The following is a 20,008-nucleotide window of genomic DNA, read 5'->3' as shown; positions in this document are numbered from 1 at the left end:
CCTCCAAGTACCTTGAAACCTCATCCTTAACGATCGACTCCAACACTTTCCCAGCCACTGAGGTGAGGCTAACTGGCCTATAATTTCTTATCTTTTGCAACCCTCCCGTCTTGAAGAGTGGAGTGACATTTACAATTTTCCAGTCCTCCGGAACCATGCTAGAATCTAGTGATTCTTGAATAATCATTACTAATGCTTCCACAATCTCTCAGTCACCTCTTTCAGAGCCCTCAGGTGTAGTCCATCTGGTTCAGGTAACTTATCCACCTTCAGACCTTCCAGCTTGCCAAGCACCCTTTTCCTAGTGATAGCAACTGCACTCACTTCTGTCCCCTGACACTCTTGAATTAATGGCATACTGCTAGTGTCTTACTCAGTGAAGATACTTATTCATTTCATCTGCCATTTCCTTGTTTCCCATTACTACCTCTCCAGTATCATTTTCCAGCAGTCCAATATCTACTTTCACCTTTCTTTTATTCTTTATATATCTGAAATCCACTTTCATATTACTGGCTAGCTTACTTTCATATTTCATCTTGTGTTCCTTATGGCTTTTTTAGCTGCCTTCTATTGGCTTTTAAAAGTTTCCCAATCCACTAACTTCCCACTTAACTTTGCTCTATTATAAGCCCTCTTTTTTGCTTTTATATTGGCAGGGTTGTTGACACAACCTTTGTCAGCCACAGTTGTGTCACAGTGTCCTTGGAATACCTCTTCTTTGGGATGTACAGTATCTATCCTGCACCTTCCAAACTGCTCCTCGAAATTCCAGCCATTGCTGCTCTGCCATCATCCTTACTAGTGTCCACTTCCAAACAACTTTGGCCAGCTCCTCTCATGCCTCTGTAGTTCCCTTTACTCCACTATAATACTGATAAATCTGACTTTAGCCTCTCCCTTTCAAATTGCAAGGTGAATTCTATCATATTATGATCACTGCCTCCGAAGGGTTCCTTTACCTTAACCTCAAATCCACTTCACTATAAACACACAATGTAGAATAGCTGATGCCCTGGTGGGCTCAACCACAAGCTGCTCTAAAATGCCACCTCATCAGCATTTTACAAATTCTCTCTCTTAAGATCCAGAATCAGCACCAACCCGATTTTCTCAATCTCAAAATCCCCCATGACTGTCATAACATTGCCCCTTTGACATGCATTTTCTATCTTGTGTTGTCATTTGTATCTCACATCCTTGCTACTATTCAGAGGCCTGTCTATAATTCCCATCAGGGTCTTTTTACCCTTGCAGGTCCTTAACTGACAATGATTCTACATCTTCTACAACAATTTGATTTCATTTTAGCAACAGAATAGATTACAGTGTGGAAAGGTACAAGCTTATGTACTGTGGTGGCGACTAGTTTGAAAGAGGAATGTTGAGTCTAAAGAAGCCTGGATATCTTTGTACCTGAGCACAGTACATTCCATGGATTACATGAGGGTTCTGTTCCTGACAACTGTCAGACCATAAGATATAGGGACACAATTAGGCCATTTGGCCCATCGAGTCTGCTCCGCCATTTCATCATGGCTGATCCAATTTTCCTCTCCGCCCCAATCTCCTGCCTTCTCCCCGTATCCATTCCTGCCCTGACCAGTCAAGAATTTATCAACCACTGCCTTAAATATACATAAAGATTTGGTTTCCACAGCTGCCTATGGCAAGGAGTTCCACCAATTCACCATTCTCTGGCTAAAGAAATTCTCCTAATCTCTGTTCTAAAAGGACGCTTCTCTATTCTGAGGCTGTATCCTCTGGTCTTAGACTCTCCCACCATAGGAAACATCCACTCCACATCCACTCTATCAAGGCCTTTCACCATCTGATAGGTTTCAATGAGGTCACCCCTCCTTCTTCTGAATTCTAGTGAATACCGACCCAGAGCCATCAAACACTCTTATGACAATCCACTCAATGCGTGAATAATTTTCGTGAATCTACTTTGAACCTTCTCCAGTTTCAACACATCTTTTCTAAGGGGCCCAAATCTGCACATAATACTCCACGTGAGGCTTCATCAGTGCTTTATAAAGTCTCAACATTACATCCTTGCTTTTATATTCTAGTCCTCTTGAAATGTATGTTAACACCACATTTGCCTTCCTCACCACTGACTCAACCTGCAAATTAACCTTTAAGGAATCCTGCACAAGGCCTCCCAAGTCCCTTTGTATTTTCCCTCCATTTACAGAACAGTCAACCCTTTCACTTCTTACACCAAAATGCATGACCATATACTTCCTGACATTGTGTTCCATCTACCATTTGTCCATTCTTCTAATCTACCCTTCTGTAGCCTCTCTACTTCCTCAAAACTATCCACCGCTCCACCTGTCTTGTTTATTATTTACTGTAATGCCCGCACAGTTTTGTGCACTTTATGCAGTCCTGGGTAGGTCTATAGTCTAGTGTAGTTTTTTTCTGTGTTGTTTTTATGTAGTTCAGTCTAGTTTTTGTACTGTTTCATGTAGCACCATGGTCCTGAAAAATGTCTCGTTTTTACTGTGTACTGTACCAGCAGTTATGGTCAAAATGACAATAAAAAGTGACTAATAACCATATAACAATTACAGCACGGAAACAGGCCATCTCGGCCCTTCTAGTCCGTGCCGAACGCTTACTCTCACTTAGTCCCACCGACCCGCACTCAGCCCATATCCCTCCATTCCTTTTCTGACTTGTCTTGACTTACCTTGCAGACTCTGCAACAAAGCCATCAATTCCATCACCCAAAAAACTGACATATAATTAAAAAGAATCGGTCCCAACGCAGACCCCTGTGGAACACCACTAATCATGGCTGCAAGTCAGAAAAGGTTCTCTTTATTCCCACTTTGCCTCCTGTCAATCAGCCACTGCTTTATCCATGCCAGAATCTTTCCTGTAATACCATGGACTTGTAGCTTGTTAAACAGGTTCATGTGTGGCACCTTGTAAAAGACCTGCTGAAAATCCAAGAACACAACAACCAATTCTCCTTTGTCTATCCTGCGTGTTATTTCTTCAAACAATTCCAACAGATTTGGCAGGCAAGGTTTTCCTTTGTAGAAACCATGCTGACAACGGCCTATCTTATCATGTGCCTCCAAGTGTCCTGGGACCTCATCTTTAACCATCGACTCCGACATCTTCCCAACCACTGAGGTCAGATTAACAGATTAACTATAGTTTCCTTTCTTCTGCCTCGATCCCTTCTTGGAGTGGCATTTGCAATTTTCCATTCCCCCAGAACCATTCCAGAATCTAATGATTCACAAGATCACAAGACAAAGGAGCAGAAGTAGTCCATTCGGCCCATCGAGTCTGCTCCACCACTCCACCATGAGCTAAACTATTCTCCCGTCTAGTTCCAATTTCAGGCTTTTTCCCCAAATCCCTTGATATCCTGACTAATTAGATACCTGTCAATCACCTCCTTAAAAACCTTCAATGATTGGGCCTTCACTGCTGTATGTGGCAACGAATTCCATAAATCCATGATTCTTAAAAGATCATTACTAATGCCTCCATGATCTCTTCCGCCTCCTCTTTCAGAACTCTGGGGTGTACTCCATCTTGTCCAGGTGACTTTTCTACCTTCAGACCTTTCAGTTTCCCCAAGAACCTTCTCACTTCACACATTTGATGTCCCTGACAGCAGGAACTTCCAGCATACTGCTAGTGTATTCCACAGTGAAGACTGATATAAAATACTTATTCAGCTCATCCGCCATTTCCTTGTCCCTCATTACTATCTCCCCAGCATTGTTTTCCAGTGTTCCGATATTTTCTCTCACCTCTGTTTTATACTTTATGTTAGCAATTTGAAACCAGAAACGCTGTTGGTTGAAATTACAGAAGTTACACTTGTAGGTTAACTTGCAACAGATTAGTACAGATCCCTAGTTATCAGAACAGTTCTGTACTATAGATTCAAAACATATTAAACCATGGTAGTTGTAGACCCAAGAGTTCTAACCTATATTTTTAGCCCTTGAATGACTATCTTGTGTTGGTTTTTACGTTGGAGGGCATGCCTAACATGCCAAAGAGAGATATTATAGATGCAAAGGAAGATGAGGACCTAGAAACAATCGTTGTCACTAAGGAGGTAGTGATGACCAGAGTAGTAGGCCTAAAGGTAGACAAGTTCCCTGGTTCTGATGGGATGCATCCCAGGGTATTGAAATAAATGGCAGAAGTAATAATAAAGCTCAAAGTTCAAAGTAAATTTTATTATCAAAGTACATACAACATACAACCCTGATATTCATCTTCCTACGGGCATACTCAGCAAATCTACAGAACAGCAACTATAGGAGCTTAGGAGGGATAATAGCACATTAATAGCAACCTCATTGCTTGCATCTTCGGAAACAGCTCCATTTCTATCTTTAATACCTCTATTTTTCCCTTTCAAGGTTTTCCGAAGACCCGGACCTGGAGTTACACGCTGACTTCGGTTCTTTGCAGGAATAGGATCCGCTGTCAGGGTCTTATGACTGCCTATTATTCGATATGCCAAGGACACGGCCTAGGAAACGAGCGTGTCTTCAGGGTTCCGGAGGCGGGCGGGCTCGAGGTGGGTGTCACCCCTGGTGCATCGTGATCGAAAGCAGTGAGCTGTCTGCTGGCTGTGTGCCCAGAGACGCAACAGACTTTTAACATCGCAAATCAGCCGGTTGTTTGTTACGTCTACCCTCTCGCTGTGAAAGGGCGACACCTCTTTTCCCCTTATTAGGGAGAGAGAGCCTGTGGTGTGTCGAATACCGGGTGAACGAGTAGTCTTTGGGGTACTGCAAGTCTGTGTCTTTACTGATGCTTTGCTGCATGCTTGAGTGCTCGGTGGGGGGTGCCAATGTTTTTTTTGCTGGTGGGGGGGATCGTTGCTTTGCTGCTGCTTATGCATGGGAGGGGGAGCTGGGGGGGGCTTTGGGGTTCTAATATTTAACTGTCATTCATTCTTAGGGCACTCCTCTGTTTTCGTGGATGTTTGCAAAGAAAAGAAATTTCAGGATGTATATTGTATACATTTCTCTGCCATTAAATGTACCTATTGAAACCTACAATAGGATTAATGAAAGATCAACCAGAGTCCAGAAGACAATAAACTGCGCAAATGCAAATATCAATAAATAACCATAAATAATCAGAACTGAGACAAGACAAAGAGTCCTTAAAGTGGGGTCATTGGTTGTGGGAACATCTCAATGGATGGGCAAGTGAGTGTAGTTATCCCCTTTTGTTCAAGAATGTGATGATAAACACATTTGTGATAATTTGCCAAAATTCTCTGGACTCTGGACTGGTCCTAGCAGATAAGAAGACAGTAAATGTCATACCACTGTTTAAAAAAAGGATACAAGCAAAAGGCAAATAACGATAGGCCAGTTAGCAGAACATGTGTAGTAGGGAAAATTCTTGAAACTCTCGTTAAGGAAGAAATATGCAAGATTTCTCAATAGAAGTGGTTCCATCAGGGAGACACAGCATGGATTCATGAAGGGCAGGTCCTGTTTAATAAACTTACTGGAGTTCTTTGAAGATCTATTGAGCACAGTGGATAGAGAGGAACAGGTAGATATTATATTCTTTGGATTTTTAGAAGGCATTCAATAAGGTGCCGCATAAATGACACATCCTTAAGTAAGGATGCATGGGGTTGGGAATAATATATTAGCATGGGTAGATGATTAGAAGGCAGATAGTTGGGATAAATGGGTATTTCTCTGGTTGGTGAGAGGAGTGTAACAAGGGTCGTTGTTGGACCCGTAACAGTTCCTAACATACCTTAATGATTTAGAAGAGGGAATTGAGTGGGGAAAAAAACAAATTATGCAGAGGATGTGGAGAGTCTGCAGACAGATGGTTTAATGAGTGAGTGAGGGTCTGGCAGATGGAGTACAATGGTGGGAAATGTGAGGTCATCCACTTTGGAAGTAAAAATAAAAGATCAGATTATGATTTAAATGGTGAACAATTGCAGCATGCCGTTGTGCAGAAGGACTTGGGAGTGCTTGTGCATGAATCACAAAAGGTTGGTTTATACATGAAACAGGTTATCAGGAAGACAACGGAATGCTGGCCTTTGATGCTAGAGGGCATGATTTCCTTACTTGAAGTAAAATATACCAGCTTTGCAGACATTGATTCCAGAGATGGTGAGGTTAGCCTGAGGAGAGATTGTATCACCTGGGACTATATTCGCCGGAATTCAGAAGAATGAGAACGGATCTTATAGAAACATACATGACAGAGACAGGAATGTTGTTTCCACTAGTAAGAAAGACTGGAATTAGAGGACATAGCATCAAGATTGGGTCACAGATAAGGAGAAACTACTCTTCCCACAGAGTAGTAAACCTGGGGAATTTTCTGCCCAGGGAAGCAGTAGAGATTACTTCATTAAATATACAGTATTTAAGACACAGTTAGATAGATTTTTGCATAGCAGGGGAATTAAAGGTTATGGGAAAAAGGCAGGTAGAGCTAAGTCCACAGCCAGATCAGCCATTTTCTTACTGAATGCCCAACTCCTGCTCCTATTTCTTATGATCTTATGTTAACTTTAAATTGTTGGGTTATCATTTCAGAGGACCTGTCCTGGGCCCAGCACGCAAGTGCCATTACAAAGCAAGTATGGCAGCACCTTTACTTCCTTAGGGCTTTGCAAAGATTTGGCATGACATCTAAAACATTGACAAATTTCTATTGATTTATGGTGGAGAGTATAATGACTGGTTGTATCACGGCCTGGTATGGAAACACACAATGCCCTTAAAAGGTAAATTCTACAAACAGTAGTGGATACGGCTCTATCCATCTCGGTAAAGCCCAAAGATTCTTGTAGACCCAGCATTTTAACAATGCGTGCACCACGAGCGGAACGTGCACGCCCAGCCTGGTGTGTCTCTTGCCTGGGGAGCTGAGAGGGCTGAGTGAAGAATCAGCCCAGCCCCCTGTCATGCCCACTTGCTGAGTGAGACACTCCCTTCCCTCAGCAACTGTTTCAGACCCGTGGGCAGTATATGGGTCCAACAGGATATGTATGTCCGTACTGATTTTTGTCCATCACTTACCATGTGAGGTGCAGAGATGGTTGCCTGGTAACCTAGAGAAATAAAAAGGGAGATATGACAAGAAGATCTACTTCCCTGACAACAGCCTGTAGATACTGTACAGACAGACAGACACAACATGATGTAGTAATCTCACACACACGGGCTACTGTGACAAAACATGGCGAGTGTTCGGAGACATGAACAGAAACCCATTGGGGGCTAGGGGAGTGGGGCAGCTGACCAACCCCTCCACTCCATCCACACATCTCCTACCTACAGCCCAAGGTGGAATCCCAGGGAGAGGGAGGGGTGTGAGGGAGAGAGTGAGTGGAATAGAAGTGGAGATAGGGAGGGTGGGGCGAGGGATGGGAAATGGAGTGTGGAGTGAGGGGAGGGGAGTGGAGCGAGCGAGGAGTGTTCGGGTGCAGGTCTGATATCCCAAGGTACAACCCCAGTTCTCATAACTTCCCACCATCTGGCATTGTTAGGGACTCACCTATACTCTGTGGAGAATCCATGAAGGGAGAGGTTTTGGAGTAATGGGCTCGGTTTGTGGCCATCATTGTCCTGAACACTCTCTCAGAATGAATGACACCATTTCCTGCATGCAACAAAAACTGCGGTTTAGCAGAGACTTGGCAGAATAGGATGTGCTTTTGGCTCAGGCAGTCCATAGTAATGTTTGTTTCTTGCACCCCTCCCCCAAGCCTCTCACAGTCCAAGAGACAAGATGCAACAGTCTGAGTGAGCATTGTCCATCAGCCTGACACCCTTACCCAGAGCTGGAAGCAATTAGCCCCCCTCTCTGGCACCGCAGAATACCTCTGGCAATCTCATCTAACATGGCCTGTAGAAAATACTCATCAGGAGCAGTTCAACCGTATGATTGGCACTTTTGATGCACTCTCAATTTCTACCTTCAATAACACCCCTGCTGGGTACGAATTCCAAAGATTCAGGACATTCTGGGTGAAGATATTTGCCCATCACCTCTACCCTATTCGGAGCCTATGCCCCTGGTTCTATTCACTTCACCCTTGCTACATCCAACCTGTCAATCATTGTAAGAATTTTCTAATTTCAATGAGATATCCTTTTGTTCTTCTGAAGTCTGGAGCTTAGAGTCCCAGTCCACTCGCACGCTTCTCCTGGGACTGACCTAGTGAATCTCTATTGCAGTCTCTTGAGGCAGGCCTGTTCCTTTTATAGTTTAGAAGAGCAAAAGTATGTCCCATAGACCAGATGCCCTGTAGAATTGTAGTGAGTCTTACAGTGACACACGAAAATACTCCTAGTAGCCAACATACCGCTTGTCTTCCTGTCACATACTGTGCCTTCGTGTTGGCCTTCAGTGACAAGAACCTCCAGGTCCCAGCCAACATCAATATTCTCTCAGTTTCCTCAATTCCATTGCATCTGTTTTCAAGATAAGGCTTTCCTCTCTACATTTTCATGCCCGGTACAGAATCTCAACTGGAAAAGTAAACAATTCTTTGTCTGCACAGAAGCTGAGTTCCTCTAGTAGTTTGAGTTTTAATCAATATTACAAATAATTTTAGAAATACTCTGAATTTTAGTTTTCTGTGCCCTTTTTTCATGTGCCATGTTCTCAGTCACTTACACAGCTTGTCCCACACCACCATCCCCCTCCCCACTGACAATCACATTTGGCTCACCATCATCAGGACAGGGGCTCCCAATCTGAGGTCTATGGACCCCTCCATCCATGGCATAAGAAAAGGTTGGAAACCCCTGCATTCGGACCCCATGAGTCAACTTAAGAAAGATCTATTTATTTACACACTTTGCTTTCTGTCTGATAACCACAACTGTCCTCAACACTGATGCCCCACAAGGCTGAGTCTTCAACCCCCTACTCTACTCCTTTACCAGTCACAACTGTGTGGCCAGATTCTGCGCCAATTCCATCTCCAACTTTGCAGATGTCGCGAGTTGAATCACAAATAATAGTGAGCAGGACTGATGTCACTCTTCCCGTCAATGTCAGAAAAACAAAAAAGCAACAGGAGGTGGGTGTTTAAATCAAAGGTGCTGAGGTCAAGAGGGTTGAAAGTTCCGAGGTATGAGCTTCACCAGTCGTCTGTTCTGGTCCAGCCACGTAGACACCAAACCAAAGAAGCTCGCCAGCACCAGTACTTTCTCAGGAAGCTGAAGAAATTTGATACATTCCATTTGAACCTCACCAACTTTTAATCAATGCAAGATGGCACCAGTGAACCATGGCGACCTTCTGTGGGCTACGTAGTTTGTTCTCTTCTGTTCATTGGTTGAACCCCCAAGCTGGCGTGGTCTTTCATTGATTCTGCTATGGTTATTATTCCCTTATGGGTTTATTGAGTACAAGTAGGCCTGCAAGAAAATGAATTTCAGGGTTGTATATTAATACATCTACGTACTTTGACTTCTTGGTTCCTTAAGATCGTTACAGCTGGTGGGGGTGGAAGGGGGGTGTTAATGGGGACAAGCTCCCACTACCTATTAAATGCTCCCACTGGCGTGTGCCTCAATAGCCCCTGACAACCAAGTCCAGCTCCTGGCCTTCATGTGTGGCTCAGCTACTAAGCCCAGCGGAAAAACTTCTACCCACAGGAGAAGGGGCAAAGGCAGGTTACTGGCGGCTTAAAACCAGTTGCTTCGGGCAGTAGGGGCTTATCAGCTGCGGTCGGCAGCTCATCTAGGAGAAGGAAAACTCTGATCTCAAACCTCTGCTGCCTTGCAGCTATACTCATCATGGGGAAGGCTTTGGGAGTAAACCCCAAGGAAAAAATCAGCAGCTGGAGTCCCGAAGGCATTGAGTTGAACGCTGACTGGCAACTCCTGTGACACCACTGGTACCAAACTGCATCGGTCTCTGCCGTTCCTTTGGGTTCATCTGATGCATGGAGGGGGGAGCCTGCTACACGGGCAACAGCTCGCTCTCAATATCGTACTGCACTGGCTTGCGTATCTAGACAGCTAGGACACAATATCCATAGTCAACTCTGACCGACACAGGCCTCAGAAATATGTACCTTGGTAATAAATTTATTTTGAACTTTGGTTAAAAAAACATCCTATCTGAATGCATGAGGACTTAGCTCTGCCCAAGACCACAAGGAATTGCAGTGTTGTACATCTTCTCCACCAGGGATTCTGTCTACACTTTTCACTGCCTCAGTACCCCACCCACCCTAGACATCATCTCTTCTTCATCCTTGGATCGGGCAGAGCATACCGAAGCACATAATTCTAGTCTCAAGGCCAGCTTCTATCCACTGAATGAAAAATGGACTCTCGATCCCAGAGTCTACCTCATTATGGCTTTGCACCTTACTGTTTACATGCACCGGACTTCCTCCGTAACTGTAAACTTTTATTCTGTATTCTGTTTTACTCTGTACAACGTTCAATGTACTGATGTGACAACATTATCTTTATGGATGGCATTCTTAAGTGGGAGGGTGAACAGTCGGAAGTCGTGGTCCATGTACCAGTAGGTACCAATGACATGGGGAGAACGAGTGACGAGGTTCTGCACAGGGAGTTTAGGTGCCAAGTTAAAGGGCTGGACCACCACAGCTGCAATCTCAGGATTGCTACCAGTGCCACATTCTAGTGCGGCCAGAACAAGGAAGATTATACAGTTTAATACTTGGCTAAGGAGTTGGTGTAGGAGGGAGGGTATAAGATACTTGGATCATTGGGCCCTCTTCCCAGGAAGATGGGACCTGTACAGAAAGTAGCGTTTGCACCTGAACTGGAGGGAGACTAATATCCTAGCGGGAAAGTTTGTTAATGCTGCACGGTGAAGTTTAACCTAGAGTTGCAGGGGGATGGGAACCAGAGTGCCAGAACAGTTAGTGGAGAGGTTGTGGAGGCAGATGCTGGTAAAACCTCAAAGTCAGGAACTAAAAGGTTGAGCCTGGGTGTGACCAGTGTCCTGAGCTGCTTATACTTTCATACAAGAAGTATCATAGGAAAGGCTGATACTAGAGCCGAAGGTGAGGTAACTGGTTTACAAACAGGCAATGTGTAGCGAGGAGAGGCTGTTGATAGGGCAAAATTGCAGTCAAGAGGATGAGTTGCAACATAAAAGGAGATAAAATCAAAAAGGGTGAATTCAGGACTGAAGATGTTATATCTGAAAGTGTGCAGTATATGGAAAAGAGTGGATGAACTTGCAACACAGTTGCAGATTGGCAGATATGATGTTGCAGGCATCACTGAATCATATCTGAAAGATTACAACAGGGAGCTTAATGTCCAAGGATACACATGGCATGGAAAGGACAGGCAGGAAGGCAGAGGGGGTGGTGCTGCTTTCTGGTAAAAAATGAAATCACATCATTAGAAAGAGGTAACCTAGGGTCAGAGAGTGTTGAATCATTGTGGATAGAGCTAAGGAACTGCAAGGGTAAAAAGACCCTGATGGGAGTTGTACACAGACCTCCAACAGTAGTAAGGATGTGGTCTACAGGACGCAGAAAATGTATACTAAAAAGGGCAATGTTACAAGTGTCATGGGGGATTTCAATATGCAGGCAGATCGGGAAAATCAGGTTGGTGCTGGATTCCAGGAGGGGAAATATCTAGAATGCCTACGAAATGACTTTTTCAAGCAGCTGGTGGTTGAGCCCACTGGAGGATCAGCTATTCTGGATTGAGTGTTGTGCAATGAACCGGAATTGATTAGAGAGCTTAAGGTAAAGGAACTCTTAGTGCCAGTGATCATAGTAAGATCAAATTCACCCTGAAATTTGAGAAGGAGAAGCTAACGTCAGATGTACAGTACCTTTTAAAAGTATTCACCCCACCCCCTTGTAAGTTTTCATGTTTTATTGTTTTACAACATTGAATCACAGTGGATTTAATTTGGCTTTTTTGACACTGATCAACAGAAAAAGACTTTCGTTTCAAAGTGAAAATAGATCTCTATAAATTGATCTAAATTAATATACAAATATAAACACAAAATAATTGACTGCATAAGTATTCAACCCCTTTAAACTGACACACCAGATCATCACTGGTGCAGCCAATTGGTTTTAGAAGTCACATAATTAGTTAAATGGAGATCACCGCGTCCAGTCAAGGTGTTTCAATTACCGTAGATTCCGGATTTTAAGCCGCTACTTTTTTCCCACATTTTGATCAGCTTTGAACACTGCGGCCTTTACTACGGTGCGGCTAATGCATGATTTTTTTTCATGCCGCCAAAAACATTTTGCCTCGTAACAGTAGACCAATAAAATTGATGAGTAGTTCACAGAGGTCCAATGAAATTGTACGATAAATCAAGCGCACTTTCACAATTAAATTATTGTAAATCAGTCATTTGTACTCACCCTCATCAACATGGAAAACACTCGAAGAAAAGCATTGTGCTGCCTTTATGGCAGTTATTTAGTTTATAATATTTTCGCTTAGTAATTCATTTGTTAGTATGTTTTCTGTACTACAGCCCGGAATGCTAGACGTCACATCCGGTTTCGCCGCGTCTTGTGGGAAATACCGGTTTGCGATAAACTGGAAGGTGGGGGGGGGGGGGAGCGGCGGAGCCAAAACGCTGCTTTTAAGTTAAAGTCGATCAATAACTTTTCCTGGTAGGCTGCAGTATATATATTTTTACCAGTCGCTAGGAGATATTGGAATGTATATGCAACGTAATTTGTGTGTTACCGATACGTATGTATATTTAAAAGTAGCCGTATTACAGGCACGGTTCGAAAAAAAGCATTTGCAATATGTATTTGTTTGTTACCATATGGACTTAATTAAAAGTTAAAAAATCCTCACGTGTAATATCTTTCTGTGTAAATATCTCATATTACAACGTGGGACACCTGCGGCCTAAAATCCGGTGCGGCCTGTACAAGTACAAAATTGATTTTCTTTCTAAAATTAGAGCCAGCGGCTTTTAATCAGGTGCGCTTTGTAGTCCGGAATCTACGGTAATTGTAGTAAAATACACCCGTATCTGGAAGGTCCAACTGCTGGTGAGTCAGTATCCTGGCAAAAACTACACCACAAAGACAAAAAAACACTGAAAGCATCTCTGTGGAAAGGTTATTGAAAAGCACAAGTCAGGAGATGGATGCAAGAAAATTTCTAAGTCACATGGGCCATATGAGCCCCACAGCCTGAGAGCTTCTTTGCCTTTCCCCTTCACCCACGTGTATCAAACACTCGCTACGGAAGCGCTAAGGCTTTTAGAATCAGAACCAGGTTCATTATCAGCAGCATGTCTTGAAATTTGCTAACTTAGCAGCAGCAGTTCAATGCATGATAATATATAAAGTTAATCAATGTCAGTAAGTGTGTGTGTATAGATTCAAAATAATGCAAAACAGAAATAATATTAAAAATGTGACGTAGTGTTCATGGGCTCAATGTCCATTTAGGAATTGGATGGCAGAGGGAAAGAAGCTGTTCCTGAATCACTGAGTGTGTGCCTTCAGGCTTCTGTACCTCCTACCTGATGGTAACAGTGAGAAGAGGCCATGCCCTGGGTACTGGGGGTCCTTACCCAACGCACTGCCTTGTTCTCTCTCCACATGTCACCTGACCTGATGGGTTTACCCACACAATACTAACGAGCGGATTCAGCTCGGCCAGATCTGAAGAGCAGGAGTTACTCACTTCTCAGGTTTTCGACGAGCTGTGCGTGCGAGCTTCCAGAGGACGTCCAGGCCATGGTCCTGAAAAGCAGCATACCCATCGGAAACATAACAGACAGCTTCAGCATTTTCAGCACGTCCCTTGAACTGAACCAAAGAACAACAATTAGTGCCAGTACCTGCAACACCATCATCAGGCAACCCAGAAACTCACTCAAAACATCCCTCTTCTTCTGCAGGTACACATGGCTAGTGGTAGCTGTCTTGCACCCTCTTCCACTCGTTCATCAGCTTGCTGTCAATTACCATTGGACTGGTAATAATTACCATCTTCATTCCTTCAGTTTCCTCATCCTTCCAGCTCTCCAAGGTTTCAGTGCATTTACCCATAGTCATACAACAGGAGTTAGATGCTTCAGCCCAGTCTGTCCATGCCAACCCAGATCTTGGAAACATAGAAAACCTACAGCACAATACAGCCCCTTTGGCCCACAAAGCTGTGCTGAACATGTCCTTACCTTAGAAATTACCCAGGCTTACCCATAGCCCTCTATTTTTCTAAGCTCCATGTACCTATCCAGGAGTCTCTTAAAAGACCCCATTGTATCCGCCTCCACCACCGTCGCCGGCAGCTCATTCCAAACACTCACCACTGTCTGCGTAAAAAACTTACCCCGACATCTCCTCTATACCTACTTCCAAGCACCTTAAAACTGTGCCCTCTCTTGCTGGCCATTTCAGCCCTGGGAAAAAGCCTCTGACTATCCACACAATCAATGCCTCTTCACCAAGTCCTACTTGCCTACATTTGGCCCACATTCTCTAAACCTTTTCTATCCATGAACTTGTCTACATGTTGTAATTTTATCCTCTTTACAGCTTTCACTGGCAGCACGTTCCACATATCCACCATCCTCTGTGTAATAGTTTCCCCTCAGATCCCTTTAAAATCTTTCCCCATTCAGCTCACGTCTTTAAATGCCCCCCAGCTTTAGTCCACCCTACCCTTGGAGAAAGACTGTGAGCGTCCTTCATGATTTTTTAAATCTCTGTAAGGTCACCCCTGAGCCTCCTACACTCCAAGGAAAAAAGTCCCAGCTTTTCCAGCCTCTCTTTATAACTCACCCCATCCAGTCCGAGGAACATCCTTGTGAGTACTTCCTGCAGTCTCCTCAACTAAATGACATCTTCCCTAATAGCTAGGTGACCAGAACCGTGTGCGCACGTCACTGACCCAGCATTTTGCATGCCCTATATTTTTACCATTTGACAACCCAGGGACTCTTTCATTAGCCTGGCTCCTAATCTTTAACATTCTCTCCCACGTTTCTACAGACGTACCATGCAGAACATTGTAACTGGCTGCATCATCATCTGGTATTGGGGGTGGGGGCAGTGGAGGGGCACTGCTCAAGATCAAAATAAGCTGCAGAAAGTTGTAAACTCGGTCAGCTCCATCATGGGAACTATCCTCCCCAGCACCCAGGATAGCTTCACGGAGTGATGACCCAAAAAGGATGACTCATTAAGGACCCCCATCGTGCAGGACACGTCTCTTCCCATTGCTACCATGAGAGAGGAGGTACAGGAGCCTGAAGGCACACACTCAATGATGCAACAACAGCTTCTTGTCCTCTGCCATTAGATTTGTGAATGAACATTGAACCCAAGAACACTACCTCACTCAGTGATTCAGGAACAGCTTCTTCCCCTCTGCCATCAGATTTCTGAATAGCCATTGATCAGATTTCTGTATGGACAATGGACTGCCATCCAATTTCTGAATGGACACTGAACCCATGGACACCACCTCACTACTCTCTCTCTGTCTTTTTGCACTAATTATTTAACTTTTTTAAAAGTATATAAAGGTGCAAGAAAATGTTTGTGAACCCTTTGCAATGACCTGTTTTCTGCATTAATTACTCATAAAATGAAGCAAAGTATTCATTAAGACCTCCCCTACCGGGGGATGGGGCCTAGCTTCTCTTAGAGATTATTATTTTGCAGCACAGTTGAGAGCTGTGATATATTGGTGCAACCCATCATATGACGCTCAATGGAAAAACATTGAGGAGTGGGTACTTCCCATCCCCATACAAGCCATTTTGGCTGATAACAAACTGCAAAGGTACATAAATACTATTGATAAACCATGGGTGAAATTGACTCTTAAAATATGGAAAACTACTATGTAAGAATATAATCTAGAGGGAGACATTGCAATTCTTAAATGGTGTGCATATGACTCCAATTTTACACCAAATAAATTGGATGCTAGATTTAAGGACTGGACAGCTAAAGGGATAACAGTTCTTTGCAACATAATGAAAGAAGGAACACTGTTTAGTTTTGAAATGCTTAAAGAGAAACACATTAGAAAAACAAGATTTTTATCGGTATTTACAGATGCAACAATATGTTAATAAGACACTTAAAATGTAACCAAGGCAAGTACATGCTTGATAGAGCTATTTAGAAAAGCATATAATTCAGATAATGATAGTAAAATCATTTCAAGCATGTCTAAGGGGTTGTCAAATCTTAAAACACATTCGACTTCATACATTAAAATGAAATGGGAGAAGGAAGGAGGGATAATTATATCTGAGGAAGAATGGACAACAATATGGAGATATCAATGGAAGTGTACCAGTTCACAGAAATGGAGGGAGTCTGGATGGAAAAACTTGATAAGATATTTTATTACACCCTCTCAGAAATCCTATTATGATAGTAACCTCCCTGTTTGCTGGAGAAATTGTGGAAATCAAGATGCAAATCATTATCATATTTTTTGGGACTGCCCTGTTATCAAAAACTATTGGAGGGGGGATACACAATGCCCTACAAGACATCTTTAAATGTGAAATACCCTTAGAGAGTAAGACCATATATTTTGGATATATACCTCAAGAATGGTTAAAAAGAGATAAATATTTAATGAATATACTGTTGGTGGCTGGTAAAAAGACTCTTACTAGGAAATGGTTATCACAGGAGAGCCCAACTTTAAATACATGGATGGAAATTACAATGGACATTTACAAAATGGAGAAGATAACAGCATCTGTTAACCATAAGTTGGAACAATTTGATTCATACTGGGAAAAATGGTTTAACTACATAATGCCTCATAGGCCTGATTTTATTCTCACAAATCAATGAATCTGTTGTAAAAAAAAAAATCACTCCCAACTTGTACATAGTTCTTTCCTTTTGCTTGTTTTTTTCTTTCCACTCTTTTCTATAAGTGTATACTTCAGATAAATACTTCGTGGAGATTTGTGATATATATGTACAATGTCTGAAATACATCTTATGGAAATGTTTGATGATGAACTTCATTAAAAAAAATAAATTACAAAAAAAGACCTCCCCTACCTCCTGTACTCCAGGCATGTTTCCTCTTTTATCTCTGATCAATCCTACCCTCACTTTAGTCACCCTTCTGTGCGTGACATATGTATAGAACACTCACCAAGGCCTTCTCATATCTCCTTCTAGCTCTTCTTCCTGGCTATTAATAACTCTACAGAGTTCTGCCTGATCTTTACTTCCTAAACCTTAAGTACGCTTCTTTCTTTCTCTTGACTAGGTATCCCCCATCTCTTGCCAACCATGGTTCCTTCACCCTACCATCCTTTCCCTGCCTCAATAGGACAAACCTACCCAGACCCCATACAAGTGCTCCCTAAACAATCTCCACACTTTCATTGTGCATTTTTCTCTGAGTAAGTCCATTCTGAGTCTATGTTCCTAAGTGCCTGCCCAATAGCATCATAATTCACCCCTCCCCCTCCCCAAAATTTCCATGCCGCCTGCTTCTATCCGTGTTCAAAACTATGGTAAAGATCAGGGAATTGTGGTCACTGTCTTTAAAATGCCAACCCACTGAGAGATGTCACTTAACCAGGCTAACTGTCCAGAACTAGATGCAGCATGGCTTCCCCACATATTCTGTCAAGAATCCTTCCTAGACACACCTAACAAATTGCATTAAGGAAATGCCAATCAATACTAGATAAGTTAAGAGTCATCCATGACAACAACCCTGTTACTTCGGCACCCTTCCAAGATCACCAACTGATCTGTTCTTCATTGTCACTGGTGTTATTGGGGGGAGGGGGGTGAACAAAGCTATAGAATATTCCCAATACAGTGATTGCTCCCTTTCTGTTTCTGACTTCCACCCAAATTAATTCAGTAAAATGATTACTCCAAAACATCTTCCCTTTCTGAAGCCGTGATACCATCCCTGATTAGCAATGCCGCGTGCCCACATCTTTCATTTCCCTTTCTGTCCTTTTTTAATCATGTAAACCACGGAACATCCAGCAGTCATTCGTACCCAGTCTCTGTAAATGAAACTTCTTTTTTGAGAACACTTGATAGTATAGATGTTGCCTCCTCGTGGGAGAATTAGCACTCAGAAGCAAAGTTAAAACTAAATGGGCCGCTGAGAATGCAGGATAAGGAATTTCTTCTTTGAAGGGAGTAACACCCTAGGGTGCAGTCACGCCGGTGGGGGTCAAATGTTTGGAAAGTGGAGAGTCGAAGGTTAAGGATTACGAATGGAAAAGCCGTGTTTAAAGTTAGAAATCGATATTGCTCATTCCCTCGCTCCAAGCTCCCTTTTCATCACTCACACACTCCCTCCTCTCCCTGTGCCTCTTCTACAATCACCCACCTCCGTCCCTCCGTCCTCCATTCACATCTGCGGTCGCCGTTTGATGACGTTTGCGCCGCGCCGCGCAGCCCCTCCCCCGGTCGTTCGGAGGCAGCGGTTGGGAAGTCAGAGGGTGAGTGAGACTGGCGGGGCGCCCTCCGTCCCCTCTCCCCTCTCCCCCCAGGTCCTCGCACCCTCCTCCCTCGCCTCTCCGTCTGCAGGCTCACCAGACCCAGGGAGCGGGGGCAGTTGCTCTGTGAGAGGGGATTGATTTATACCCCCCAGACTCGGGGAAGGGTGATTACATTAAATTGTATGGCATTCTTCTAGGCTTGGCAGGTAGGGGTAAAGGTGATTATTTGGGGTGTCTGGATCCAGGAGGTCACGGTCTCAAAACAACAAGGAGTGATGAGGAAAGGCGGCAGGTACCTCGGCTGCAGAGACCCGGGTTCAGTCCTGGTCCCCGGTGCTGTTTGGAAGTTCTCCTTGTGTGCGCGTGGATTTCCTCTGTGTATTCCTATATTGCCCCACATCCCAAAAGATTATGGGTAAGTTGGTTAATTGGCTGTTGTAAATTGCCCCTAGTGCGGTAAATGGCAGGGAATTAGCGGGGGGGGGGGGTAATAAAACAGGCGACAGATGTATTATGGGATTGTTCTGACAGCCTAATGGAACCATAATAAACTTGACGGGTCAAAAGCTTGTTTCTGCTTTTACGGAGATGGGAACTAAACTTCTTCGCCCAGAGCATAGATACTGGATTCCTTAACCAAGACAGCTGTTGAAGCTTAGTGAGAGAGTATATTTAAGGATGTTGAGTAAGTAGGGGCAATGAGAGAACTTATCTCACTGAGTAACAGAACTGGTTTGATGGGCCAAGTGCATTTAGCTTGTTTCTGTTTCTTGTGCTGCTACCATCGCTTCCTGCGGCCCAGGACTGACTTGTTCTTCACTGTGGGGACCGTGGGTTGCTCCCCCATTAAGGGAATCACTTTGTCAGTGCATACGGCCTGACTCTTGTCCGTGGTGCTGGTGAAATGGCTGGTATGAGACTGATTCTTCTTTTTGCCTCAGCAGTTTCCCTCAGTTAAGTGTGTACAGATCCTAAGAAAACATTGACCAACATCATTTGTCTTTGGGAATGGCTGCCAGAGACACAGAGTCTGCTGATGATATATGGGAGAGGATATGTTCTGGACTGCCAGCTCAGATGATGGACGTGAATGAAACCAATTGCCCAGTCAAAGAGTGCTTCCCAGAATCCTTCGCTGAAATATTCAGCCCGATCTCTGTCACAGTGCCAGACGTAGATTTGATGAGCAACGAGCATCATGCGGAGGAAGGGAATGCTTGGGCTCCCATGGCTGATTCACAGCAATATCTGGCAACGCTGGGTGAGTGCGATACACAGCTTTTTTACAGCAGACTTCCTCCTTTCCTCAGTGGAGATATAGAATCTAACCTGCTCTAGCAGGATTGGGAGTAGGTGGATTGGTTTATTACTATGAAGTGTACCAAGATACAGTGAAAAACTTGCTGTCCAGACAGGTCACAAGTGCACTGAGGCAGTGAGAAGAAATTAATGCAGAGTACAATGTTGAACAACCTGACCTTTGTTTCTTGCCATAGTAACATAGGACAGTGAACTGTACAGCAGAGAAATAGACCCACGG

At 43.6% G+C, this 20,008-nt stretch overlaps 2 protein-coding genes across 8 annotated transcripts in view; one reads left to right on the top strand and one right to left on the bottom strand.

Moving 5' to 3' along the window:
* Positions 1–18,432, bottom strand: part of LOC140725225 (protein-L-isoaspartate(D-aspartate) O-methyltransferase-like) — a 26,821-nt gene extending 8,389 nt beyond the window's left edge. For all 4 annotated transcript variants that reach the window (XM_073040386.1, XM_073040387.1, XM_073040385.1 and 1 more), the window contains exons 1-4: positions 18,357–18,432; positions 13,689–13,813; positions 7,546–7,650; positions 7,068–7,099 (exon numbers count right to left, since the gene is read on the bottom strand). In XM_073040386.1, coding sequence (XP_072896487.1) covers positions 7,068–7,099; positions 7,546–7,650; positions 13,689–13,794 — 243 coding nt within the window. In that variant the 5' untranslated portion in view covers positions 13,795–13,813; positions 18,357–18,432. The remainder of the gene's footprint in view (positions 1–7,067; positions 7,100–7,545; positions 7,651–13,688; positions 13,814–18,356) is intronic.
* The window catches only part of ccdc32 (coiled-coil domain containing 32), an 18,367-nt gene continuing 16,779 nt past the window's right edge, over positions 18,421–20,008 (top strand). The window contains exons 1-2 of one of the 4 annotated variants that reach the window (XM_073040390.1): positions 18,421–18,468; positions 19,413–19,729. In XM_073040390.1, coding sequence (XP_072896491.1) covers positions 19,477–19,729 — 253 coding nt within the window. In that variant the 5' untranslated portion in view covers positions 18,421–18,468; positions 19,413–19,476. The other 3 variants (XM_073040393.1, XM_073040391.1, XM_073040392.1) reach the window with 3 other exon arrangements.

Source organism: Hemitrygon akajei, chromosome 3 (genome assembly GCF_048418815.1).
Source record: "Hemitrygon akajei chromosome 3, sHemAka1.3, whole genome shotgun sequence".
NCBI lineage: Eukaryota > Metazoa > Chordata > Chondrichthyes > Myliobatiformes > Dasyatidae > Hemitrygon > Hemitrygon akajei.
The sequence above is the reverse complement of the archived record's forward strand: the minus strand, read 5'-3'. Positions and strand labels throughout refer to the sequence as shown.